The 27,965-nt window shown below is 41.7% G+C and overlaps 2 protein-coding genes across 5 annotated transcripts in view; one reads left to right on the top strand and one right to left on the bottom strand.

Moving 5' to 3' along the window:
- Nucleotides 1-11,095, bottom strand: part of DDX5 (DEAD-box helicase 5) — a gene marked incomplete in the record, with an annotated part of 18,294 nt that extends 7,199 nt beyond the window's left edge. The window contains 13 exon segments of the mRNA XM_006049441.4: nt 1,713-5,386; nt 5,578-5,802; nt 7,054-7,113; nt 7,206-7,267; nt 7,526-7,636; nt 7,959-8,131; nt 8,236-8,396; nt 8,481-8,622; nt 8,857-8,922; nt 9,041-9,174; nt 9,258-9,354; nt 9,539-9,704; nt 10,888-11,095. Of these exon segments, the coding sequence (XP_006049503.1) occupies nt 4,983-5,386; nt 5,578-5,802; nt 7,054-7,113; nt 7,206-7,267; nt 7,526-7,636; nt 7,959-8,131; nt 8,236-8,396; nt 8,481-8,622; nt 8,857-8,922; nt 9,041-9,174; nt 9,258-9,354; nt 9,539-9,704; nt 10,888-10,931 (1,845 nt within the window).
- A 298-nt stretch (nt 11,096-11,393) lies between these two features.
- Nucleotides 11,394-27,965, top strand: part of CEP95 (centrosomal protein 95) — a 37,432-nt gene continuing 20,860 nt past the window's right edge. For 2 of the 4 annotated variants that reach the window (XM_044938758.2, XM_006049444.4), the window contains exons 1-6: nt 11,405-11,999; nt 13,843-13,971; nt 15,492-15,599; nt 18,079-18,189; nt 22,089-22,194; nt 23,639-23,754. In XM_044938758.2, coding sequence (XP_044794693.2) covers nt 11,741-11,999; nt 13,843-13,971; nt 15,492-15,599; nt 18,079-18,189; nt 22,089-22,194; nt 23,639-23,754 — 829 coding nt within the window. In that variant the 5' untranslated portion in view covers nt 11,405-11,740. Of the gene's footprint in view, nt 12,000-13,842; nt 13,972-15,491; nt 15,600-18,078; nt 18,190-22,088; nt 22,195-23,638; nt 23,755-27,965 lie in introns of all 4 variants that reach the window. The other 2 variants (XR_326749.4, XM_006049443.4) reach the window with 2 other exon arrangements.

Below are 27,965 nucleotides of genomic sequence, written 5' to 3'. Positions count from 1 at the left end.
TGGATTTAAGTTTCTTAAAGGGAAGAGAATGTCTGGCTCATCAGTAAATACTTTCATGAATCTAAGACAGCTATGTTTCATTTTCTCATAGGAAATAAAAAATCGATTTGTTTTGGAACATGGTAATGAAAAGTGATTTAACTTCCCCAAAGGAAAACCATCATGAATAATTAAAGTAGTTCAAATCAAAATGGTTACATTTACTCCACAGTTTAAGTTTGCCTTATTAAGGAAATCTTTAAAAGGTTACAATATAAGTACTAATTTTCACAGACCATGGACATTGGTTATTTCAAATTACTTCCTGCTACTGCTAAGTCGCTTCAGTCCTGTCCGACTCCGTGCGACCCCATAGACGGCAGCCCACCAGGCTCCCCAGTTCCTGGGATTCTCCAGGCAAGAATCCTGGAGTGGGTTGCCATTTCCTTCTCCAATGCATGAAAGTGAGAAGTGAAAGAAGTCGCTCAGTCGTGTCCGACTCTTTGCGACCCCCATGGACTGCAGCCTACCAGGCTCCTCTGTCCATGGGATTCTCCAGGCAAGAGTACTGGAGTGGGTGGCCACTGCCTTCTCCAAATTACTTCCTGTTGCTAAGTCACTTCAGTCGTGTCCGACTCTGTGTGACCCCATAGATGGCAGCCCACCAGGCTCCCCCATCTCTGGGATTCTCCAGGCAAGAACACTGGAGTGGCTTGCCATTTCCTTCTCCAATGCATGAAATGAAAAGTGAAAGGGAAGTTGCTCAGTCGTGTCTGACTCTTCGCAGCCCCATGGACTGCAGCCTACCAGGCTCCTCCGTCCATGGGATTTTCCAGGCAAAAGTACTGGAGTGGGGTGCCATCGCCTTCTCCAAAATTACTTCCTAGTACCACTTAATTTAAAAAAAAAAAAAATGGCAAGGAGAACATGTTGCAAAGATGAGATGCTTAAAAAAAAAAAAATCTAATTTCCTCCCCCAGAATCTCTACTATCATGTACTATTTAACTTTAAAGGTATACTGTGCCCTACAAAGTTCTGTGTATTCACTCAAGAATCACTTATAAAACTTGATCAGTCCTATTATTCTGCCAATTCAAAAATTACCTGAAGGGCTCTTCAAACAACAGATTATGTAGATCAATACGAAAAACTGAGGGAGGGCATTTTCTTGTTACTCTGGAAAAACGAGCTCTTTTTTTTTTTTTTTTTAATTTGGCTATGCGGCATATGGGATCTTAGTTCCCTGACCCGGGATCAAAGCCACACCCTTGCACTGGAAGCTTGGAGTCTTAACCACTGGACCACCAGGGGAAGGCCCAAAACGAGCTCTTGCTAAGTCTTTTGTGTGTGTGTGTGTGTGTGTTTTTTTAAAAGAGTAACTGTGGAAATACTTGTTAGTATTTTAGTAACAGTGAACCAACTATTCAAACACGTGATTTAACTTAGGTCCTAATTCTAGGACTACTCAATTGAACTCCAAAATACTACGGTTGCCTTGGGAAACTGACAGCTTTACTAGATCCTTGAACCAGATTCTTTTAAGAAACAATAACGATCCCATGAACCAGTTGTCTCCAAGGTAGCAAGACTGTCAATAAACCCAACTACGTCAAGAAGACAGATCCAGGTAATTTCCTTTCCACGTGACTAAAGGGCCAGTTGCAATTCGTGAAATCGAGCGAGATTGCCTGTCCACCCCACCTATTTTGAAGCATGAAATCGTGAAGCATACCGTGAAGAAGGTTCTCCCGTAGTTTCCCAGAAGTGTTTAGTAAGTTCTCAAGAAATGCTACTAGCTGTTCCTTACTCAGCTCTTTGTCTTGCAAGATTTCGCGCAGTGTTTCTGCAGAAACTAACCTGAAGCCATTGTCCACGGGCAGCGAAGGACCTGGTTCACGATGGAGGGCGTCTACCGGGAAGACCTGCTCCCTGAACACCACCACCGAGGACCACCATTCGGCCGCCAGGTTCTTCCGCAACTCTATGCCCAAGGGGCCAAGGCCGGGGTGGCATCCGTTTAGAAGAGAATCTCGGCTAAGCTGCTGCTTGGTGCCACTGAGGAAACGTCTCTTCCGACAGATCTCTACCAGCGCATCACTCCCCTCACCAGACTCGGGGGCCTCTCTCGGCTCGTTTCGGAGTAGCTCCGCTTGCGACCTCACGGGCCCTACGAAGGAGCCTGTCCCTTTCGACAACTGCTCCGGCTGCCTCCCATCTACTTGACCCCCAAACCCAGACAACAGGCACCGGCAGACTCTCTGGCAGGCTCTGATGGCTGGAGCAGAGCGCATCGCCCTCGGGTGTTAAAGAGCGGTCTCCTACTAACTGGCAGATCCCAAAAAACCGCCACAACAGTGCGAGCCCGGGGGTCCAGTTGCGCAGGCGCGACGGAAGTGAGCGTGAGCTGAGACCGGTCCCTCCCACGGAAGTACGTCACTGCGTTCCGGCCGCCGCCGCCCCGTCCCTTTCGTCCAGGTGAATACAGGATTCCTCTTCTTGTCTCAAGGTCTAGATCTTTCAGACTGCTGCTCTTTTAATCCGGTCTCAGCACCGAAAGATCATTGCCATCTGCTTTTTACTATCCCGCTGTTCCCAGTAGAATCAGCTTTACTTTCCCATTTGCTTTTGCCAGGTGTTGTGCACATTTCCGTTTACATACACCTTATTTAAATGGTAATTTGCATTCTCAACGTAGTGTTACCGAAAACAAACCTTAGTTCCTTTTTTAAAAAAAGGGTGTAGTCCTGAATGTTAACAAGACCAGGCCTCTTGTGCATCTATACTAAAAATGCTGTCGCCATCCTCCCTGTCCTCTTCTGGAAGTACGCGAATGGGACGTTGTGACGATCAAGTATAGTCCCTTTACATATATTAAAAAGTAAGCCCTTGGCCACCTGTACCCATCACCTGAAAACACTTCAAAAACTGCTGAGAATGGCCCAGTAATATTAACTCTCCAGGTTAATAAGGCGGCACCAGACAACCAAGCACTGGTATACACTAAAGTTGTTCTACCAGAGGGCCCTTAAGACCCTTCCACTTAAAAAATATCAGCCCTGATAGTGGTACAACCCAGATTAAAGAAAACGGTTTATTTCAAAACGCATTATAGTTCTACTTCAGACTTTCCCGTAAGTGGCTAAGACTAACCCAGGTGAAGAACAAACTACTGTATTCTACTAGAATACCAGGAAAAGGCAGTTTATGAAGAGGATAGTCTAGCAACTGAGTTAAGAGAACACAGGAACAGTGAAAATTCATCACGTTAATGTGTGACAGGTTCAGAAAATTGTTCCATGCAAGAACACGTAGGTCTGTTAAAAAGTCAGTAAATCAGTATATATGAAAAGCAATTGTATTAACAGTGAGGCTGGGCAGTATTAACGTGTTTTCCATTCCCAGAAAACACACACGAGGCCTACAACGCAAATAAATAAAAGAGAGAATGGGGAGAAAAATCACATTTATTAAGACAACCACAGGCTGGACACAACACACATGCTAAAAAGTGGACTGTCTTTTAAAATTTACTTAAAAGGTAAATAGTTTGTTTTCCACAGCCCCACAATCATTCCAGTGTTTACAAATTAAAAGGCCCACCTTAGACATTAAACAGTAATATGTAATAAATACTCCAACCTACCCCCAAAAGCTCCTTTTAAGAGTCATAATGAATGACTAATCATGCTATTGAAAACTGTTAAATTACTAAAGGGTCCATCAGTTTTCAATGTCAGTCCTAAAAATACCATTCCTTGTCTTATCCCTGGAAAATTCTAGTTTTACATTTTTGAGCTAAGGCATTAACACCAATTAAAGCCTCAATAACCATAGTTTAAAATGAAGTCTCATAAAATCCTACCCTCTCCTTGCAAACGTAAGACATTCAAATGAAGTATTAAGGTTGTTGAGACACAGTTAAAGCTACCCACCAGATCTTTTCAGCAATAAACCCATGTTGACCCAACAAAAGGATCTGTATCAGTCACTGTGGTTTGGGCAATGTGGCTTCCTCTAGGTTAACCCATTAAATTTGAGGATTTCTTTCATCCTATTTTACATTTTGAAGTCCTCTAGAGTTCCCTCAATTACTGGCCATTCATGACTCCTAATTTGACTAGTTAAGAGCCCCAGGAGGCCTATGAAGACTAGCCTTTCTGTACTACCCCTGGCAGGAGAACACAGGACATGAATTCAATCTTAGCTTGTGGCCAACCATCTTCAAGGGTGGAAGTCTTTCAGCCTCAGTAATTAACAGTACAGCCCAGAGCACAAATATAATCTCTTGAAAAGTTATTTGAAGACTTCCCAAATTACAAATTTGCAAAAGGAACAAAGTCATCCATGTTCTCACTAAGCAATCTAAGTTAAGGGTGGGGCTATACACTTGTTTCCTGTTTTAGTATCTCCTTTCACCATTCTAAGACTATTTAAATGACTCACCTGATTTGGGGAGGCACCAAAAGCCTTTATGCAATTTAGCCTAGAACTGCTGATCAACCTAAATCAACTGCATTTTAATCCTTACAATAGGAATAGATCACTTTAAGAAGGGCCTTCTGATCTCCCCACTTCCCAAAATGAAATTATAGAAAGGAGCAGTCAATTTTAGTTTTATGATAAAAAAAGAAAAAAAGACCATCTAAGCAAAGTTTTACATGACATTATATATGTAAAATAAAGTACCATTTCCACTTAATTCAGTCTTCAAATATTTTTTATTGGAAGGCCATGCATTGCCTTCATTTATTGTATTTCAAATCACTGTACATTTACTTTTGTGAAAACACTGCCTGCATTTTCTAGTACAAAAAAACCCTAAAAATTGTTTCAGGAATGTAGAGAAATATCCAACTTAAATAGCGAAAAAGTGCACCATAATTACTGCTGCACTGCAGTCATTTCTGCATTTCCCATGTTTCTTAAATAACTATCTTGTCTGATAACACACAATATAAAGAGCAATTATGAAAAACAGACATTTACATATACTTCTAAAGTCTTATTGAGAATATCCTGTTGGCATCGGATAACCAATCATAGGCGCAGCTGCAGTAGCAGGATATGCATATGCCTGTTGGTTCATACCATTGTGCATATTTGGAACGTTACTTCCATATTGCTGAGTGCTATCATAACCGTTCTGGTAAGTCCCTGTTGGATTACCAGTCCTAAAACTGGTCTGTATACCAGCAGACACAAAATTACTTCCAAAGCTCCCATTGGTGTAATTTGCAGCACTGTAAACACCATTCTGAGTTTTTGCCCCAAAATCTCTCTTAAGCAGACTAGAGTAACCGCGGTCATAGTTTTCCCTGTCTCTAAATGTATTAAATCCACCCCTTTTGCCCGCAGAGTATCTGTCCCGCCGGTCATCCTTCATGCCTCCTCTACCCCTGGAACGACCTGTCAAGAAAAAAAAATTGCCAACCGGTTATTTCGATGGAACCAATCATTACTAACACAGAAAAGAATTTGGTAGCTCAATTTGAGAAGTATTTTCTCAACTTCTTTCTGCCCTCACCCACCAATCCCATCCAAATGGACTTGTAAATAATCATGTGACCCCACACCCACTTACCAAAGGTTGGTCTTACCTGAACCTCTGTCTTCGACCAACTGAAGCAACTTAGGATTAATTGCTTGATTAGCTTCCCGAAGCACAGAGATAAGGTCGCTCACTTGCTTTATGTTATTAGGTGTAAAGAAAGTGTATGCTGTGCCTGTTTTGGTACTGCGAGCAGTTCTTCCAATTCGATGAATATAATCCTCTGAGGAGTTAGGGTAGTCATAATTGATGACAAATTTCACATCTTCCACATCTGTAAGGTGTTGCAGTGTGGCAAAATAGCAATGTACAGGGTTTTGCACACCACAACAGCCAGACCAAAAATAAAAAGTTAGACAATTGTATTCCCAAGAAGGTATGGGCTGCAAAAAATACAGTTAAAATGGTTATCCATTCCCTGTAGGAATACCATTGAGGTTGAAGGGGGGGAAGAAGAAAAACAAAAAGCACACGTCATCTGTATACCTTATTACCCACCCAATGATGGAGCGTGTCAAAAGGACGTGTGTATTTCCTAACAGTCCCAAATTAGCAAGTCCCCTTACAGATCATCAAGTGACATCTGAATGCTTCTGCGCAGTAGGGCCACTTAAAAGTTCACAGCAACCTCCTCGTGTGCTCTCATTTTGAGGACCTTTCAACAAAAATGTACACGGTCCTTTGCGTTACACACTTATCAGAAGTTCAAAATTCTGGCCACACTGCTTGTCTTGCCAAGACCTTACAACCGCAGCTGCAAGAAAAACATACCTGTCCCCCAAAAGTTGTTTTTATGCACTGTGTCTCGTCTAGGCAAGCGCTTCCAAGAAGCCAGGATTCACTTGAGAATGTGTCTCTCTCTGGCAGGTCTCGACATGACGACTACTGTGTAGGTGAGGGAGGAACTTTCAAAGCACTGCTTTTTTTCCCACTGACTACGTGTGAGAAGTTGCTCCTGCTCTAGATCTTATGTGCCAGTACTCACCAATTTGTAAAAGGCTTTTAGTACCTTTTAAAGCTGCTCTCTCCATTTCAAACTTGAACAAAAATTTCATTGAACATTGAAGTTTGGAAATATTTCTTCGACATTTCAGCAAACTCACTGAAACTCAAAGACCCACAGATCACAGTAAACAGTTTGAAACAATGCTGTACCATGGCAGTCATGCAAAGCATGGGACAGAAGAAATACCACGGCAGTGAACTGTGAGGATAACTTCCATTTTTTTCCCCCGGAGAGAACAGTTTACGGGGCAGAGGTGGTATGTTCTGCCTTTTGAAGATTACTGGCACACTTTCAGCTTTTCACCTCTCTAATCGACTGGAAGCAGCCAGCCGATCACTAGTCCTCCATCCCCCTCGAGTCCTCCGATTGTCATGCCTAGGCCTTGCCACAAAGACTGCACCTTTATATGAAAAAAACTTAGAAAAAATGCAGAGGTTAAAGAAAGCAATAAACTTTCTTTAAAAAAATTATATGGGTATCTTCTGGGAAACCAAGCCATGAATTCGAGTTTGTACTAACCTAGCCCTCTGGAGGCCACATCAGTAGCAATCAGAATAGGAGCCTTTCCATGTTTGAATTCTGCAAAAGAAAGCACATATATAGCCATCAGTATGAATGGTATTCTAAGTCTTTGGGGGGTGGGAGTGGGACCCCGCACTAAAAATACTTACCATTTAGAACCCAGTCACGTTCCTGTTGACTCTTGTCACCATGGATACCCATGGCAGGCCACCTAAATTAAAGAAAAGTTACATTAAGAGACTGGCATTTAAATCCTTATAGATTTTAACCATGTGCTTTTAACAGTTTTGGTCACAAACCCTTTTAACTCCATCTGAATCAAGGTATACACAGTCTTTCCTATACATGTATACTACCAGATCATTTCCATCTTTGAAACTCTGAGCTATCAACCCTGATTAAACTTTGCCCCTTCTCTTGAACTCAGCTCCAATAAATATCTGCTTTAGTGGAGGACAACCACACATACCCATCTCTCCTCATTTTTCTAGTGAGTTCATCACATCTTCTTTTGGTTTCAACAAAAACAATGGTTTTGTTCTCCTTTTCACTCATGATCTCTTCCATTAGACGAATAAGCCTTGAAAAAAAAATATTCTCAATTTTTTAAAAAGTTCATGGTTATGAGCAGAACACCAACTTTTACTCACAGGGCTACAAGAGAACACCTGCTTAACCTTTTTAACCATTCTACCCTTTACCCTTAAACCACAAGACAATACTCTTTCTGTTAATAATAATATAAAAAATAGTGATAGCAAATTACCTGAAGGAAGCGAAACCATTATCAGCATGAGATTTCAAATTAGCATTTAGATTCCACCCAACTGAAAGTCACTCTTAAGATAACTTGTGAAACAGTGACTCAACTTGTAGAGTTGTTTTCAGAGTTAGTCACTTACTTTTCATCCTTTTCTACGTCATGACACACATCCACAATCTGAAGAATGTTGTGATTTGCACTCAGTTCTAGTGCACCAATGTTTATATGAATATAGTCTTTCAGGAAATCTTCAGCAAGCTGTCTTACTTCTTTTGGCCAAGTAGCACTCCACATTAAGGTTTGCCTATCAGGCTACAGATTTTTAGATTTAAAAAAAAAAAAAAAAAAAGTCATTGTATTTCAAGCAAATTTACAGCTTAGTTTGAAGACATGACAACATTTAAAAGGACACTCACTCTGATCTGGTCCACAATCTTCCTTATTTGGGGTTCAAATCCCATATCAAGCATTCTATCTGCTTCATCAAGGACAAGGTAGGTGGTTCTTCTTAGATTGGTTTTCCCACATTCTAAAAAGTCTATCAGTCTTCCAGGTGTTGCAATACAGATTTCCACACCTTTAATTAAACACACAAATGTTACCACAACATCCAGAACTTTCTGCATAATCAGTGCCAAATAAAACCTTTTTGGTTACATACCTCTCTCCAAATCACGTATTTGTGGTCCCTTGGGAGCACCACCATAAATGCAAGTAGACTTCAAGCGACATGCTCTACAGTATTCAGCAGCTACTTGCTGTACCTGTTGGGCCAGTTCCCGAGTAGGTGCCAGCACCAAGCACTAAGGAAAGAGAAAGGGGAACACCTTAAGGAGAGTCCTGAATTCTAGTTTTAAAGTGCTAATTTACTATTGCTACACGGGTAGATAATTTACATTGGCAATACCCAAAACAGCTTTGTCCCTTGCTACACTGAAAAACCTAACTCTATATATAAAACCACAATTTTATTTTGCTGTATATTCTACAAATCTCTATGCTTTTAACAAAGTTAAGAGAATACAATGTACACTTACAATAGGCCCATCACCTCTCTCTAGGAATGGCTGATGATTGATGTGGACAATGGCAGGCAGCAAATACTATACAAGAGAAAAGCAAACAAATGAAGTCACATTAAAAACACTTCTGGTTTCTTTTAACTCCCAACCCATTTTCTTCAGGACCTGTTACATAACTCAAAAGTTCTCCCAAACTTACAGACAAAGTCTTCCCAGATCCAGTTTGTGCTACCCCAACCATATCCAATCCACTTAGAGCAACTGGCCATCCCTGAGCTTGAATAGCTGTGGGTTCAGTGAAGTTCTGCCTTGCAATCACATCCATGACATTTGCTGTAATGTTAAGAATTAAATAAACATCAATAATGCCAAGAGAAAGGAATTTTTTTTAAAAGGTGGGGAAAACTAGCACTTACCAGGGAAGTTTGCCTCATAAAAATTCAGGACTGGCTTCGGGCAGTTATGACCTCTAACTGTAATTTCCTTGCTTCTTCTGTATGTCTCTACCTCTTGCTACAAAAGAAATCATAAAAATTCAGTTTATCTCATAATGACTCCCCCTAACTAAACACACGACCAATACACCCCTAAGTTAATAATTATCTACATTAACATTCCTTTAAGTTTGCAAGACATTTCTAGTCAAACTTAAAAGTCACTGAGTTACAGCCTGAAGAAACCATATGAAATTACTCACTGCTGTACGTCTAGCCAAATCGGGGTGTTCTTGATAAAAATTCTTCTCAAACTTAGGCAGCTCATCAAGATTCCACTTCTTTTTAACCAGTTTCTCTCCAGGGTTTCCAAACTTCTTTCCAGATAAGGGCCCTGCCCTACTACCTCCAAATCGAGGAGCACCAAACCTAAAATTAGAGAAAAATAAATTGCATTTTCAAACATGTACCGACTTATTTTACCATCCCTGTGCACATGCTAAAACTCAATGAAAGACTCTGGAGGTGGAAGTGCTGTTATCAGTGACGGTCATTCTTTCAAAAGCCACAGTTAGTACCACATCTCCCTCATTTCCCGTTATAGGAAGTACACACGCCATTGAAAACAAATCAACAGCCCAGGATTTACTAGGTCGGAAACTGGCTGGCCAAGCTCTAGGAGTTCAGATACAAGGACAGACAACAGCTGGTAGATACTACTCTTTCCCACGAGCAAAAGAATTAAATGCCTAAAAAAGCCAATAAAGCAGAAGCTTAACACAGATGTCACTTAGCAGCTGTCCTGAACCAAAGAGCTCTGGTTTTAATAGGTAGCGGAACAACACAGGCAGTGAGTGCAGAACACGAAGGATGGTCTCGGGGGCAGTTAGGCAAGCCAATCGAGTTGAAGGATCCCTCAAAACGGCTTCCTACCAAGGTAGCAAAATTATATAACGAAAGGAAAATGAGGAGGAGGAGCTGGAGACTACCGGGGGAGGAGTCCCGGCCCGGGCGGAGTCCTTCGGGCGGCGTTCCCGCTGGGGCGGCGCTTCCCCCTTTGTCTCGCATTTCTCTCTGCGCCACATTTTCTCGACGCTGCCATTTTGAGCTCCTCCGCCGGGCGGGGTAACAAAGGCGCCGCCGCCATGTCCGCCGCCGGCATTTTGTACCCACGGCTCGGCCACATGGCCGATTCCCGCGGCGCCGGCCACCCTCCAACCATCGCCGTATTAACGGCTTCGGAGGCGGCCCCCTCGGCACCCACAGAACCCCAGATTCTGTAAAACTCCTGTAAGCTTACATCTAATAGCGGCAACTTTGCCTCGAAGCGCTGCGCTTTCCTCCCCTCGAAAAATGTGCTCGAAATTCTCCGAACAATTGCCAAATCATCAAGGTCCCGATACCCCCTCCCAAACAAAAAGGAATCTTGAGGACCGTTAACATGAAAACTCCAGGTTTGAACAAATATCAAAATGGCGCAAGCCCTTTTCGATGGCGGAGGCCCAAGAATAGCCTTTAAAAGCCGAGTTCCCCCCGCCACCCCACCCCCGCAACCCTCATCGGTCTCCCATCCCCCACCCGCCCGGCCTGACAGGTCGGCTCCCACACTCACCCTCGATCCCGGCCACGGTCTCGGTCACTCGAATAACCCGACATGGCGTCAATGGTTGCGGTTGACGGGAAGCGAAGCGGAGAGAATCGGGTGCGACGAGTCGCTGGAGGTGGCTCCGGCGACGGTAAAGCCTTGCGGGGGCGGCAGCGGCGAAGGGACGACGATGACAGAAGCCAAGGCTGCCCAACAAGAGACCGGTGGAAATGAATGAGGTGCCGGCCGCGTCCCGGCAGCCGGTTTTATAGCCTGGCCCGCCTCCTCCGCCGCAGAGAATGCTGGGAGCCGCTCTATGACCTAATCACTCCGCCCTTGCGCAGAGGTATTAACGCCTGCCGGCGTTCCGGGATCCGCCATTTTCTCGCCCCTCCCCCCTTTGCCAATTTTTCGCCCCTTTCAAGGATGGGACCCGCCCCCGGGCCCCCCCCGCCCCCCCGCCGCGGTCCTCCACTGGGATGCCTCAGCCTGCACTCTCTTGACTTCACCTTTTTCTGGTTTTTCACACTTCAGGGAGACCACTGCGCCCTTTTCCAGGTCTAGCCCAGACAATAAAATATCCAGCCCAGGTCAACCCACTCGGTCCCCTTGAAGATGTTTACGTCTCCAAAGAGCCTTTACGCCCATTACTAGGGGCGACAGGAAGGCGGAGCCCGACATTGTCACGTGGCTGCCCCGCCCGCCGAGTGAGCGGGACGCACTACTTCCCCAGTTGGCGTCGGCGGAGGAGTACAAGACGAAATATCTCACCGGAAGTGCCGTGCTAATGCCCCCGGGAAATTGGCCGGGGCTGTTGGGTGACCCGAACTGTCAAACCCACCCACCCCAGGACCCCTGAGCGGGATCTGGCTGGTGAAAAATGGTATCTAGAGCTCGCAAACCGCCACCTCGGCACGTGCTGCCAAAGGAAGTACTCCCCGCGGTGACCAATCAGCAGCGAGAAGCCGTTTTAACGTCCCTCCCTCTTCCCCCGCATCCCTTCCCGGCACTTTCGTTTGCTTCCTCTCCTGTCAGCGCTGGGTCTGCGCTGTGCGGCCCTTTCAGGACGCCGTCCCGCGCGCGCCCGGCTAGGAGTCCGGAGGCAACTTGCCTCCGCGACATGGCCGGCTCAGAGGCTGGTGAGTCTCTGCCTGGAGTCCCGTTTGTGTGTGGGCTCAAGTCCCCTTTCAGTCCAAGTCCCGAACGCCCCTCCCCATCTTATCTTGAGGCTTCGGGTGGCTCTGGGTTGCCGGAGGGGCTCGTGAGACAACCCGGTCGTAGTTGGCGGGTTCTCTGGCTGGGGCTTCTTAGCCCCGCTCCCTGGCGCATTCGAAGTTGTCGAGCCTGTTTTGGGGCGGGGAGACAAGGGCCCTGCGGCGAGGCCCGCAGCACGCGAGCATGTTGGCTGTAAATGATCAGAAAGTGTCTTTCCCTAGACTGGTATTTTCTGGGGAGTGTGCCCTCTGCTCCTGCATTGCGGGGCCTGAGACTGAGTATTAGCACTCTAAAAATCTATTGTTGTCATCCCAAAGCAGAATAGTGGTGGATTTTCCCGCTTCGGTGCTTTCAACGGTTACCGGTTTTCTGTAGCGCAGTTTTTGAAAAGCGAGTTGATTGGGTTGTCTAGGACGCTTTCATCTTTTTTTCCAAGACAGCGTTCAAACCAGTTGTCATGGTTTGGTCTGCTGTATGTAATGGTCACTGGGAGAGGGAGTTAAGGTGCCTTGACATTCCCACACATACACATGTTTATTTCTAGAACATACTGAAGATTACGTGCACAATAAAAGAACTTGCCCCTTAATCGCCGATTATTTCAGAGAACAAGTGTTTCAGGTTTGCTAAATTACCTTTGGTTGAGAAGCCCTTGAAATAATTTGGCTAATCCCAACGGAGGGATGGTACACAGGAAACTTCGATAGGGTTAGTAATATGCTAGCTCTGAATTTGGAGAAGGCAATGGCAACCCACTCCAGAACTCTTGCCTGGAAAATCCCCATGGACGGAGGGGCCTGGAGGGCTGTAGTCCTTGGGGTCGCTAGGAGTCGGACACGACTGAGCGACTTCACTTGATTTTTTCACTTTCATACATTGGAGAAGGAAATGGCAACCCAGTCCAGCGTTCTTGCCTGGAGAATCCCAGGGATAGGGGAGCTTGGTGGGCTGCCGTCTATGGGGTCGCACAGAGTCGGACACGACTGAAGCGACTTAGCAGCAGCAGCAGCAGCAGCAGCAGCTCTGAATTTAAAGGCGTTTTTATGAATTTCCCAGGTCTCTCTTCATATACGTCAAGTATAATTAAAAATAGAACTAACATGCAGTAGTGTTGGTGCCATTACTCTAGTTCTCCACAGGCTAGGTTAATCACCACCTATTTGGGCAGCAGAGAAATTCCAACTTGCACAAGATAATTGGGTTAAAAACATGACTAATTCTATGGGGAATTTGAAGCACCATCCATTAATTAGTTTCTAGTAGCCTGAGATTATCATTAACAAACTGTCTTGTTTGTGACCTCCTGTTTACTTGTAAATGTGTTGAAAAAACATCTACCTATGGTTAGTAAAATGAGATCTATGGTAAGCAACTTAAGATTTTAGGTTGCAGCAGTGCAAATTGAATTTGCATCATAGTTTTGACTAAATTGAAATTACAGCTTTTTGGAAGTCATCCCAAGAAATTAAATACAGCTTTTCAAAAATCATGCCCAGTCCAGTGGTTAGGGCTCCACCTTCCAGTGTAGAGGATGCAGGTTTGATCCTTGTTAAGGGATTTAAAATCCCTTATACTGTAGGGTGTAGCCCCCCCCCCAATTTTTTTAAATTGAAAAAACCCACCTAGGAGGGTCTTCGAAATTCTCTGACTATCAGATTCCTTATCTTCTATTGAATTTAGTGTCTGTGTTTGTGGAGGTTATTTTTTAAAGAAATGTGTTTGACTTTTTCTAGTATTAGACTAATCTTTTCCTTCCTTTCCCAACAGAGTGGATAACTGTTGCCAATAATCTTCTTTTGAAATGTCACATACACCTGAGGATTCGAGAACTAGAAGACTGTGATGCTAATGTTTTTATTGCTCTTTATCAATCCATTTTGGGAGAAAAGGTACCAGGTAAGAATACTTAAAAGCAGGAGTAATAGTGTCTTTATCTTAAGCCAGACGTTTCTAGTGCTTTTTAGTTAGATCTTTATATATAAAGTCTTGAGATTTCTCTTTTATCTTCTTTTTATCTAAATAATAGCATTCATTGCCTTAATGAATATCTTAGGAGACCCACCTGTAGTAACTGCCTTGGTCATCAACTGTTTAATCATTCATAATGTTGTGTGAAAGTCACACCTTCTCTATAAATGTACCTGCATGGGTTCTAAGAAAGTGAAGGAAAGAAAGTGAAGTCGCTCAGTCGTGTCCGACTCTTTGCAACCCCATGGACTGTAACCTACCAGGCTCCTCTGTCCATGGGATTCTCCAGGCAAGAATACTGGAGTGGGTTGCCATTTCCTTCTCCAGGGGGTCTTCCCAACCCAGGGATCAAACCCTGGTCGCCCACATTGTGGGCAGTGAGGCATGAGGGAAGCATGGGTTCTAAAATTGAATGGAATTTGAAGACTTGTTGAGTCTTGGTATTTAACCAGTATTATGGATAAGAATTGTTGTTTGTGCTGTGTTCCTGGTTGACTATCTCAGAGTCCTTATCCATAGATTGCTCTGGTACTTCTGTATGTTTATATTGTTTATAACCATTAAGCACTAAAGCTCTGTACAATCTCTCTTCCCTCCATTGTTATGAGTCAGTGCCCTCATCACTTCCTGGAATAATGGGACACCCTCCAGCTGGTATCTTTGATACTAATCTTTTTAGAGTACAAAAGTGAAGTGAAGCCACTCAGTCGTGTCTGACTTTTTGCGACCCCATGGGCTATAGTCTACCATGGGATTTTCCAGGCAAGAGTACTGGAGTGGGTTGCCATTTGGGCATGTAGTTATTGAATCAGTCTTTTAAAATACTTATTTCATCCTTCCCCAAGACACTTATCTTCCTCAATACAAGAGGAGAAATTCCATATTTAAGTTGTCATTAAAATCTTTCTGCTCTGATCTATACTGATCTTAAAAGCCTTTATGCTAGTAATTCCCAGTAGCTTGCTTTAACAGCACATATATGAATCCTCCTTTCATACCTGTTATGGGTTTTTTCCCTCTTATGGAAAGCAGCCTGATGTTATGGGTTAAAGTCCCAACTCACGGGTTCTCTCTCTCGTTCGAGTATTAGCATCTCCTTGAATTTATGGATCTATTTAGCTTTCTTTAGCATGGCACTTATTATGGAGCATGTTCATATATGTGTTGTGTGTGTGTGTGTGTTTTAGTCGTCCAGTTGTGTCCGACTCTTTGTGACCCCATGGAATTCTCCAGGCAAGAATACTGAAGTTGGTTGCCATTTCCTTCTCCGTATATATGTTGATTGACTATTCAACCAATAAAGATTCCACTTTGTGGAATTCAGGCTCTGTTTATCTGTATGTTATAGCCCACTCTGTTTGGGCAGAGCTCAGAGGCCTGGTCAGAGACAGGTAGATGAAAACTTGGATTTGCATAGGATGCAAAATTACATAGTTTTTTCTCCACAGATCTCATAGCTATTCCCAGGAATCAAGAGGATGATGCTCACAATGTGCAAGCAGTGATTGATTCGCTGGCTTTGGATTACCTACAGGTCAGCCTGTCTCACATAACAGGTTGGTATGTACTTAATCATCAGATAATTTTGCATTTTACTAAAATATTTTGTTGGCTAGAACTCGGCCTTGTTTTACCAAATGAGTAAGGTTGTGAAATAGACCAAACAGCAAGACTGAACCAAGACAATTCACTGGTATAGTTAAGACAACATCCTTTAAAGCTTTTCCAGGAGAGTTGTACATTGAGTTTGGGATAGGTCTCAGAATCCTGGCTGGTAATTTGAATTGTGTTTTGTTGTTGTTGTTATTACTTTATAGCTACCATTCTGTTTGTTTGTAGTAACTGAAAATTAGAAACACCTGAGTGTCCATTAATAGGGACAGGTTAAATAAATTACTATAGTTCCTTATAGGGAACTACTCTGCAGCTATAAAAGATAATCGATAATGCTCTTTATATATCAATACAATGTTCCATATTCATGAAATGATCTCTAATATATATTATATGAGAAAAATATGATGTAGTTATAATGTTGATTTGCAGAATATGCTATTATTTGTAAAAACAAATTCAGAAGTTATACGCAGTTGATTGAATGCAGAAGGACTCTCTAGAAGTACATGTAAGCAACTTAATTCTGATTGCCTCCGATGAGATAAACTGGACAAGGGTGGGATGAGATTTTTCATTTTATACCTTTTGTACTTTTTAAATTTTGAACCATATGAATGTATTAACCTGTTCGGAATAAATAAAACTGTTAATTGTTTTTCAGCCTTTTTCCAAAACAGTATCCATACTTATATTCAAAAGCCAAACATAACAAATTCATTTGTAAATCTCTGTTTTGGTAGATAGAAAATGAGGGTTATTTAAGTAAATTATTTCAAGCTAATGAACAGAGGAAATTTTGGAGTCTTAAAACTATACCTGAATCACTAAGAGAAAGTGTATACTGTTTCATTCTTTGACAGTCATTAAAAGAGATACATCTTAGTCCGGATGGGACATTTATATCTTATTTTGGTAGTAATAAGAGCAAAATTTTACAGAAATACCGTCTTTAAGTTTTTTAGTGTAGTTCAAGGTGAGTAAATGTGGTAAATTAGTTTGGGGAAAATTCATTTTGAGGGATAATGCTGGGACTTCCCTGTTCTTTGGAAATGGCTTTCTCTGCCAAATGGGCAATTTTTGGTATTTGTATTTACTGTATAAACATACCATATACCAAGATTGTGTCTGCTTATAGAACTTCTGGTGTGTGGAGTTGCCTCTAACAACTCATACCCACCCCACAGAAAGTTGCAAAACTGCTTACCTCCTCCAGTAGACTGCAAAGCAGCTTTTTACTCCTTGTGTGCTGTTTAAAGTAGTTTCTCCTACACGCTGAAGCACTGCATTCTGGCGGGCAGTCTTGTTGCTGGGTTGGCAGAGTATGTTCCCCATCCTGGAAACCACAAGTCTTGGATATGTCCTTGGGGTATGCTTGTGTATCTTGTTAAGCCAGAAAACATAGGGCTTCAAAACAAAACAAAACATAGGGCTTAAGATATCTGTTCAGTTGTTTTAAACAGGAAAAAAACTATTAAACATTGACTGTCTTTACTGGAGTGTTGTAAAACATCAAATTCCTGGTTTAGTTTTTTGGATTTTTTTTTCTGCATCATGACTAAGGTTATGAATGACTGGATTATCTCAAATATCAAATTTCCACTCCCATACTTGTTTGAATTCATGTCAAATCTAATCTCCCAAAGGACAGCCCAAGTGTGTCAGGAGTTTTAAGTTCCATCCACACCTCAGGTTGCTCAGAGTCCATTTTAGGTGACATTAAACACGTCAAGTTTTCATGCTTTTGCAGCCCGTTTCTTGTCAGCATTTCAACTGAACATTTATTTAAAATCTGTTTGAGCCAGGTACTGTGCTGGAGACTTTAAAGTTAGTTTAAATGTTAGTTTCTAGGTATTACGTTGGTATAATGGAAGGTAAGGCTGGAGAGTTGGGGGTAAGGTGAGATTAAAAGGAGTTTTATATGCAGGGGACCGGCTCAGTTTTTAATTAAAAAATTGTATAACGTGTAGTAAGTGAATAGGAGGTAACAAATTTTAAAAATTAGGAATTCCTGATGAAGGTATCTTAAGTTTGCTTTTGTTTTATATTCTCTACTGCTGTTGTCTTCAGAACAAGGCATACCACCATCATTCCATATTCACCAGGCTAATAAAATTCAGCTTAGTTGTTTTATACTTTAGTATAAATCTTATAGGATGAAGTTCACTTAATTTCCTTCTTCATAAATAAAGGACTGTGCCAATGAATTATCACCCATAATGTTCAGGACTACATTTTTCAAATATAATCAAGTATCAGGAAATTGATATTTTTGATATTTACACTGTCATTTTTTCTTTTGGGTTAATTTATAATCCTGTGTCGTGAACAATATTTTTACACTGGTATATCCATTTCAAAATCATGAGGCTTTCAATTTCTTGGTTAATTTTTTTTAATAGCTCTGTATTCTGTGTTCAGGAGAAAATATAGTGAAAGGAGATAAAGAATCTATTAAGAATCTTCTAGAAATATTTGATGGGTTGCTGGAGTATCTTACAGAACACGTCAGTGAAACATCTCATGAGAAAAGTAAGTTTAAGAATAAAATTTGGCTTGATTTATATTCTGTTATCTCCCTTTTTATCTTTTATCTTTTTGCCTATTTTCTCCTTAGGAATTAGAATCACTAATACACTGTATCTGACTAATTTAATTGTAAATTAAGTTTCAGTTCTCACTGTTGAAGTGGTTGAAACTCATCTAATCATCACATCCTTTGTCAACTTGGGTATTGCTTATAAATTACTTTAAAGCTAATATATACTAGGAAGCTAAATCTAGTTAAAATTGCTTATTGTCCTATTATTACATGAAATTCCTTACTCAGTCATTCCCATGTCAGAACTGCCATTTTTGCACAAATTTGGATATTGCCAAGGCATCAACAGAAAGAGTTGGTATGTTTCTGTCTTCAGCTTATACCTAGGTTTGTGACAGCTTGAATATTTTTTATTTTACTCTTCAAGTAATTCAGTTCCCCAAATTGTAACAGTTTGTTGTGTGAAATTTTGATTTTATGTTTTTTTATTGCTGTATTATTAATATTTTCCAAAAGTGTTCTGGTTATATTTAAACTGTATCACTAGTGTATAGGAGTTATTAATAATCTTTGACTCCATAAATCCCATTTGTAGGGATTTATCCTGAAGAAATAGTACAGAAGAAAGTTAGGGACTTCCTTGGTAGTTAAGTGGCTAAGACTCTGTACTCCCAATACAGGGGCCTGGGTTTGATCCCTGGTCAGGGAATTAGATCCCACAGGCTGCACTGAAGATTGAAAATCCCAGGTTCCACAACTAAGACCTAATGCAGCCAGATAATACAAAATAAATTTTTTAAAAAAGAAGTGCTTAGAGGTTTTCATGCACTGTTACTTATCAATGAAAAAAAAAGGACCTATGTCTTACCAATTTGGATTGATCAATAAATAATACAAAAGTGCATACAGGTTTCTCCTACCTCCTGAGAAAACTGTATGCAGGTCAAGAAGCAACAGTTAGAACTAGACATGGAACAATGGACTGGTTCCAGATTGGAAAAGGAGTGCATCAGGCTGTATATTGTCACCCTGCTTATATAATTTATATGCAGAATACATCATGTGAAATGCCAGGCTGGATGAAGCACAAGCTGAAATCAAGACTGCCAGGAGAAATATCAATAACCTCAGATGTGCAGATGACACCACCCTTATGGCAGAAAGTGAAGAGGAACTAAAGAGCCTCTTGATGAAAGTGAGAGAGGAGAGTGAAGAAGCTGGCCTGAAACTCAACATTCAAAAAAATGAAGATCATGGCATCCTGTGCCATCACTTTATGGCAGATAGATGGGGAAACAATGGAAACATTGACAGACTTTATTTTCTTGGGTTCCAAAATCACTGCAGGTGGTGACTATAGCCATGAAATTAAAAGACGCTTGCTCCTTGGAAGAAAAGTTATGACCAACCTAGACAGCATATTAAAAAGCTGAGATATTACTTTGCCAACAAAGGTCCATGTAGTCAAAGCCGTGGTTTTTCCAGCAGTCATGTATGGATGTGGGAGTTGGATAAAGAAGGCTGAGCGCTAAAGGATTGATGCTTTTGAACTGTGGTGCTGGAGAAGACTCCTGTGAGTCCCTTGGACTGCAAGGAGATCAAACCAGTCAATCCTAAAGGAAATCAGCCCTGAATGTTCATTGGAAGGACTGAAGCTGAAGCTCCAGTACTTTGGCCACCTGATACGAAGAGCCAGTTCATTTGAAAAGCCCCTGATGCTGGGAAGGATTGAAGGCAGGAGGAAAAGGGGACAACAGAGGATGAGGTGGTTGGATGGCATCACTGACTCAATGGACATGAGTTTGAACTAGCTCCAGGAAATGGTGAAAGACAGGCAAGCCTGGCGTGCTGTAGTCCATGCGATCACAAAGAGTCGGACACAGCTGAGTGAACAACAGCAACGTTATAACATATACAGTGAATAATATATGACTCAGAATAGGTTTACTGTTGTGAAGTTATCCAAAACAAAGGTTTTAGCAGCCATAGCAATTTATATAAATTCTACTACAAATGAAGACAAAAAATGGAGGCAGGCTCATGATTTCTAATTCTCACATTGTTAATGCTGATACTTACGCCATGATTTTAACATCTGAAATTAATCTTAAATTCTTTAGAGATAGTTTTCTATCTTTTATCCTTGTTGCTGAAAAGATTTAAAAGCATATAGAGAAAAGGCCTAAAAGGAAAGTTTGAAGGACACCCTATACTGTAAAGTTTTTTGAAATTAAAATAAAAAGAAATAGAGTGTGTAATGTATTAATATGTTAAATATCAACCTAGGAACGCTGGGAAGAGTCAAAGCTGCGTGCCATATTTATTGCTCTCAAATAAACCTATACTCAAGTTAGGGAGAGTGCCATAAGTATCTACAATAAAAAGCGTTGTAAGAGAATTGGGAGGGAGTGAATGACATGCAAAAAAACCTGACCTAATTCAAGGCTGCCATAGGTATTTCAATGCTCTATGGTTTTCTAGTCATTTTAGCAGCAAAAGTAAGAGGAAGAAAACTACCTGTAGGAGACTGATTCGAAACGTTTTAGAGACAGCAGTTTTTATGACATAGTACTTGATTACAGGTAGCAGGGGATGATAATGGGGATGGAGAGGAGGACAGAACTGAGAGATACTTATATGTGAGGCTGGTAAAAAATGAAATGCTGAGTGGGGAATCTTCCAGAGGAGGTCAGGAGGCTTTGGTGAGCTTAGCACTGCTAGGAGGGAGTTGCTCACATGGAGTTGGAGAATGTTTTCTGAAGTCTGGTTCTCAACTTTGCAGGTCCAGACTTATACAGCAGTATTACCTGGAGCTGAGCAGAATCTCAAAATGCCAATTAATAACAGGAAACATTTATTACTAGCCAAGTCAGGTATAGGGCAGTTTGTTCTGAGCTGGCATGATCGTTTACCACTGAAGAACGAGGAATTTGAAGGCAAACTGTGGACTTAGTGCTGCTGCCCACTGTATGACTAAATTTCCACCCTCACTGTATGACTGAACCTTTCTAAGCTGCAGTTTTCTCCATCGGAAATTCTTTCACGGTTGTAGGACGGGTTAATAGATACACATAAGTGGTTTAGTACTGCGCCTAGCCCATTTGAATATTGACTAACGTTGTTAGAATGTTGTTTGGTGAACATAGAAATAGGAAAAAGTGAGAAGTGGGATGAGAATATGCAGACGGGTAGATCTGAAGTAGGAGATTTCACCCACATACCTCCTGGAATCACTCGTTTAGTTACTGCCACTGTGAAGATGTATTTCTCTAGTATATTGGGGTAGAAAAAAGGTTGATAGTCTTCTCTTTTTTTGGCCACTCAGTATGGCATGTGGGATCCTAGTTTCCTGACCAGGGATGAACCCCTGCAGAAGGGCAGAGTCTTAACCACTGGATCACCAGGGAATTCCCAAGGTTGATAGCCTTAAGGAAAATTTCATCCACGCCTTACTGTGGTCTCTCTCTTTGGCTAGGGCATGATTGTCTGGGAGCTTGAGTCAGGCTGACACAGTCATGTTTTTCTGAAGCTACACCCTAGTCATTCTGCCTCAGACATCCCTTACATATAGAGAGGTATGAGAATGCATGAACCTACCACCTAGCTTAAAGAAGAAAACATGGCCAGTACAACTGTGGACTCTGCTTAGAGGGCAGCGCTCGTGTTGCTTCTTTGTTACTCAGGTAGTGCATGCTCATTGCGAGTAATGATTTGGTTCTTATTTCACTTCACAGGTACCTAGTTGACCAGTAAGGGGTTGAGGGTATTTTGCTGTCCTTACCTCTATGCTTGCTCTGTAGAGAAATAATTGCATTAACTTGTTTTTTCTTTTTTTAACCTGGGGTGTATTTTTTTTTTTTTTGGTATTGTTTTTATCTGTTCCAAACAGGTGAAACTGGACAGGATTCTAGAGAATCCCATCGAGGAGACCCTTTGGAAGATCGAGAAAATACAAAAGAATCCAGATCATCATGGAAAAGAGTTTCTTTTGAGAGGTAGCTCTCAATGTCTGTGAATTTAATCAAAACAAGTTATGCTTTTCCTTCTACTAAGAACTAAAATTGTGCACAGTATACCAGAATGGCAGCAAAAAGCAAAGCTAATGTGAATTTTACTAACTTCTCGTGTTTTAAACCTCCCTGAGAGAGTTTTAAGCACCTTGAGCTATGTATAATCTCAGCATTAACCGCCTACTTAATTTAAGACATTTCCTTGATCACCAAAGTAATTTATGTTCCTTGCAGAATACTTGGAAAGTACTTGGAGCAAAAAAAGAAGCAAAAAACAAAGAATAAGATGAACTATATCATTCAGAACTAAATAACTGCTTATTAACATTTTGTTGTAATTTAGTCTTTTTTTAACTATATTTTTCCTTTGCGATTTAGCCATATTGTCTGTATAATTTTGTTTCCTAAATTTTAAAGTTTAACACGTCTTTTCCTAACTTGATAAACTCTTTATAATGATTTTTAATCACTGTATAACATACTGTGCAAATGGATGCATCATAATTTACTAAACCACTCCTTCAGTAGAGGTAGTTTTTTAATATATATTTATTTTTTAAGGGGATACATACTTTAATTTTTCTTCTCTTCTCATATATTTAAGCTGTATTCAAAGACGATGCATGATATAGGGTGATTCAGAGTTGCCAGATGACTTTCCAGCAAGGCTGTGAGCGTTGCACACCCTCCAGCAAGGCTGTGAGCGTCGCACACCCTCCAGCAAGGCTGTGAGGTTGCACACACTCCAGCAAGGCTGTGAGGTTGCACACCCTCCAGCAGTACGGAAGTGCTGGGGCTGCACTGGCGCTCACCCGCCGGCATTGTTGCCTGTTAAATGCCAGAGTTGTTCCGTTTGTGCTGCTTTCATAGGCAGAATGTAATGTTGTAACAGGCTTGATTATACTTTGACTAAGTAGAGGTTGAATATGATACTAAGATTTTCTTTTAAATATCTGATTATCATTTTGTGGAGTTTGTCGTGGTTTGAAAAGCACAAGCAAAGCCTTCTTATGTAAATATAGCACATTGAATATGTGTCTAAAGAAGACTATCAGAAAATAAATTTCTTGACTTAATTTTTCATTATTAGATTAAAAAAATATATAAGTGCAAAAGTAAAACAATAGGAGGATGTTTAGTACAAAATTAACATCCTACCCAGATTCCCTTCACACCCCTAAAGTAATCAATATTTATTGTTCTCTGTGTGTCTTCTCGTATACATTTAATCCTTGACACTTTATACACTGCTTTTCCCACCATACATATATCAGATAAGCAGCAAAAGGGAGAGTCTCCCTTTTTCCTCTCATAGCGAGGACCAGTCTGAGCATTCGTAGGCAGGCTACTTGAGGCAGTTCTCGGGATCCTGTCTGGAAGGGCCCCTGTGGTCAGGCCAGGCCGTGAGTAAGTGAGGAAACTCTTTCAGGTGTTCCTTATCGTCTGGGGCGTTGGGCTCCTCTTGGGATGGAGATGAAGCAGAATCCACTGGTGAAATAATTAGACTTGGAGACACAGCACACACCTTTTCTCTAAGAAGTAATGGTGAGTAATTAAACCTTAAATATCAGTTATTATCAGCATACAACTATGAAAATGTAAATAGTTATACCTGGGAGTTTTTAAAAGTTGAGAAGAATAGAGAGCCCTAACTGGATATCAGAATTGAAATTCCAGAATGCTGCCATTACCCACTAAATATGAACAGTGGTCCAAAATGGGTCAAGTGGGAGTCCCAGGTGCACGGGCAAATAGGTGTACGCAAGTTTGTCAGGTAATAAGTGGGGCTCCCCAAGTGGCAGTAGTGGTGAAGAAGCCGCCTGCCAATGCACGAGACACAGGAGATGCGGGTTCGATCCCTGGGTCAGGAAGATCCCCTGGAGGAGGGCATGGCAACCCTCTCCAGTATTCTTGCCTGGAGACCATGGATGGACAGAGGAGCCTGGTGGGCTGTGGTCCCTAGGGTTGCAAAGAATCGGACATGACTGAAGAGACTTAGCATGCATGAGTGCACCTGTGGGACTTGATACCCTAGGAAGAAAAGCGTGGATGCAGCTTAACAGTTGAGTCACATTCAGAATACCCACTAAGTATAGTTTTCCAAGCTGGGTGACTCATTTCTTTCATAGTTTCAACCAAGTCCGTACATCCAGAGGCAGTTTTTCTCCCAGGCTCAGGCCGCATTTCTGACAGTCTAGTGTTTACCTACAGGCCTGCTTTGAGCCTCTCACCTCGCCGTCCTCCAGCCATTCCACTTCTTTTCTGGCATCTTGGTTGTTGTGCTCTTTTCTTGTCATCATATATTGAGTTGGCCGAAAAATTCATTTGGGTTTTACATAAGATGGTACAGAAAAACTTGAACAGACTTTTTGGCCAAACAAGTTTATTTATTTATTTATTTTTTTGGCTGTGCTACACAGCTTGAGGGATCTCAGTTCCCTGATCAGGGGTTGAACCTGGGCCGCAGCAGTGAAAGCGCAGAATCCTAACCGTTAGGCCACCAGGGAACACCATATAGTTTCTTTTGTTAGAATACTCTTCCTCTTTGTCCCTGGCAGATTCACTCTGTACAAAGCCCAGCTTCTGAGGCTCTGTATTCCCACAATGGGGTCTCCTTGCCTTATTTCACTAACACCATTCTCAACATTGCACAATTGACGTTACGTAAACTGAGTTGCAGGGGCAGCAGCCCCCTCATACACTCAGCCAGTGTGTGTGCGGTGCCTTTCCTGTGCCGGGCATTGGTGGTGTGGCGCTGAACAGGCGCACAACTCCCTTCCCTCGCGGCATGCGTATTCTACTGGGGGGGCAGTCAGTAAATAAGACAAATAAGTGAAATGTGTACTAAAATTTTTCATATTTGTCTTGCTGCTGCTGCTAAGTCACTTCAGTCGTGTCCGACTCTGTGCGACCCCATAGACGGCAGCCTACCAGGCTCCCCGTCCCTGGGATTCTCTAGGCAAGAACACTGGAGTGGGTTGCCATTTCCTTCTCCAATGCACGAAAGTGAAAAGTGAAAGTGAAGTCGCTCAGTCGTGTCCGACTCTTAGCGACCCCATGGACTGCAGCCCACCAGGCTCCTCCATCCATGGCATTTTCCAGGCAAGAGTACTGGAGTGGGGTGCCATTGCCTTCTCCATCATATTTGTCTTAGTATCCCCCAAATTAGGAAAACATCAGGCCCACAGTTAAGTATATTTTGGAGTTGAAGAACAGGAATGGTAGAGTTAAATGAAGTACATTAAATTATGGCAGTCAAGTGTTCCACATTTTCTTCAGACGCTGTACCGCCTGTGTGACTTAGGACAAGTCCCTTCTCTTTTCTGAGCCCCTGTTTCTTCCAGTGTGAAGTTAGAGAATTCAACGAAACCATCTCTGAAATCCTTCTGTGCTTCAGTACTCTTAATTCCAAAGAATAGACTCTTCTTTCCAAGGAATTGTGTTCAAAGAGCCTGAGCCTGGGAGGTCAGACAGTAGGCCATAGACTTATACTTGCCATTAAGGTGGGCAAAGGAGCAGAATACCAGAGTCAAGTGTAGGTAATGCAAGAAGGTTTCTTCAAGGCAGAGAGTCTGAAAGGGATGGTGGTTTTAGAAATGGTATTCTGTGATAGCCAGTGCATGTAGAAAGGTTGTATCTCTAAAAAGTGAATTACTTGTTTTCAGATTTTAGCTATTCAGATGAAACTCAACTCAAGGGGAAAAGAAAAGGTTGAGAGAAAAGCCAGGCTGAGGTGTTTGGGTTTGATATCATATGGGAGCTTCCTTTTATATTGGATTTAAGTCATCAGATAAAAGTTATCATACACATCCTTAGGCATCTAATTCAGACTTTAATTCCAGGATTATAAATCTTTATTGCAGTATAATTAATATATTATTATACAGGTGTACAATATGATTCTTTATTTGTGTATATTGCAAAAAGAATACCACAGTATATCTTGTTGTTCAGTCACTCAGTCGTGTCAAACTCTTTGTGACCCCATGGACTGCAGCATGCCTGGCTTCCCTGTCCTTCACTGTCTCCCCGAGTTGGCTCACACTCATGTCCATTGATGAATGATCCCATCTAACCATCTTGTCCTCTGTCGCCCCCTTCTTTTCCTGCCCTCAGTCTTTCCCAGCGTCAGGGTCTTTTCCAGTGAATCAGTTCTTTGCATCAAGTGGCCAAATTTATTGGAGCTTCAGCATTCCAATGAATATTCAGGGTTGGTTTCCTTTAGATTTGACTGGTTTGATCTCCTTACTGTTCAAGGGACTCTCAAGAGTCTTCTCCAACACCACAATTGGAAAGCATCAATTTTCGGCACGCAGCCTTCTTAATGGACCAATTCTTACATCCATACATGACTCCTGGAAAAACCATAGCTTTGACTAGATGGACCTTTGTCAGCAAAGTAATGTCTCTGCTTTTTCATACACACTCTAGGTTTGTCATAACTTTCTTCCAAGAAGCAAGTGTTTTTTAATTTCATGGCTGCAATCACCGTCCACGGTGATTTTGGAACCCAAGAAAATAAAGTCTGTCACTGTTTCCATTTTTTTCCACATCTATTTGCCATGAGGTGATGGGACCAAATGCCATGATCTTAGTTTTTTGAATGTTGAATTTTAAGCCAGCTTTTTCACTCTCCTCTTTCACCTTCATCAAGAGGCTCTTTAATCCTCTTTGCTTTCTGCCATTAGGGTGGTGTCACCTGCATATCTGAAGTTGTTGCTATTTGTCCTGGCAATCTTTATTCCAGCTTGAGCTTCATTCAGCCTGACATTTCACATGGTGTACACTGCATGTAAGTTAAATAAGCAGGGTGACAATACACAGACTTGACGTATGACGTACTCCTTTCCCAGTCTTGAACCAGTTTGTTGTTCCATGTCCAGTTCTAACTGTTGCTTCTTAACCTGCATACAGGTTTCTCAGAAGGCAGGTAAGGTGGTCTGGTATTCCCATCTCATTAAGAATTTTCCACAGTTTGTTGTGATCCATGTAGTCAAAGGCTTTAGCATAGTCAGTGAAGTAGAACTAGGTATTTTTCTGGAATTCCCTTTTTCTATGACCCAACAGATGTTGGCAGTTTGATCTCTGGTTCCTCTGCCTTTTCTAAATGCAACATGGACATCTGGAAGTTCTTGATTCACATACTGAGAAAAAGTATTTTTAAACCTTTTCTAAAATTGAGCCTAGCTTGAAGGATTTTGAGCATTACTTTGCTAGCATGTGAAATGAGTGCAATTGTGTGGTAGTCTGAACATTCTTTTGCATTGCCTTTCTTTGGAATGGGAATAAAAACTGACCTTTTTCAGTCCTGTGCCCACATCTGAGTTTTCCAGATTTGCTGGCATATTGAGTGCAGCACTTTAACAACATCATCTTTTAGGATTTGAAGTAGTTCAGCTGGAATTCCATCACCTCCACTAACTTTGTTTGTTGTAATGCTTCCTAAGGCCCACTTGACTTCATACTCCAGGATGTCTGACTCTAGGTGAATGATCACACCATCATGGTTATCTGGGTCATTAAGACGTTTTTTGTACAGTTCTGTGTATTCTTGTCACCTCTTCTTAAATATCTTCTGCTTCTGTTAGGTCTGTACTGTCTCTGTCTTTATTGTGCCCATCTTTGCATGAAATGTTCCCTTGGTAGCTCTAATTTTCTTGAAGAGATCTCTAGTCTTTCCCATTCTATTGTTTTCCTCTATTTCTCTGCATTGTTCACCTAAGGCTTTTTTATCTCTCCTAGCTGTTCTTTGGAAC

The sequence above is a fragment of the Bubalus bubalis genome, chromosome 3 (assembly GCF_019923935.1).
Source record: "Bubalus bubalis isolate 160015118507 breed Murrah chromosome 3, NDDB_SH_1, whole genome shotgun sequence".
In the NCBI taxonomy this organism is placed as follows: domain Eukaryota; kingdom Metazoa; phylum Chordata; class Mammalia; order Artiodactyla; family Bovidae; genus Bubalus; species Bubalus bubalis.
Note: the sequence above shows the minus strand (reverse complement) of the source record. Positions and strands in the feature narration are given on the sequence as shown.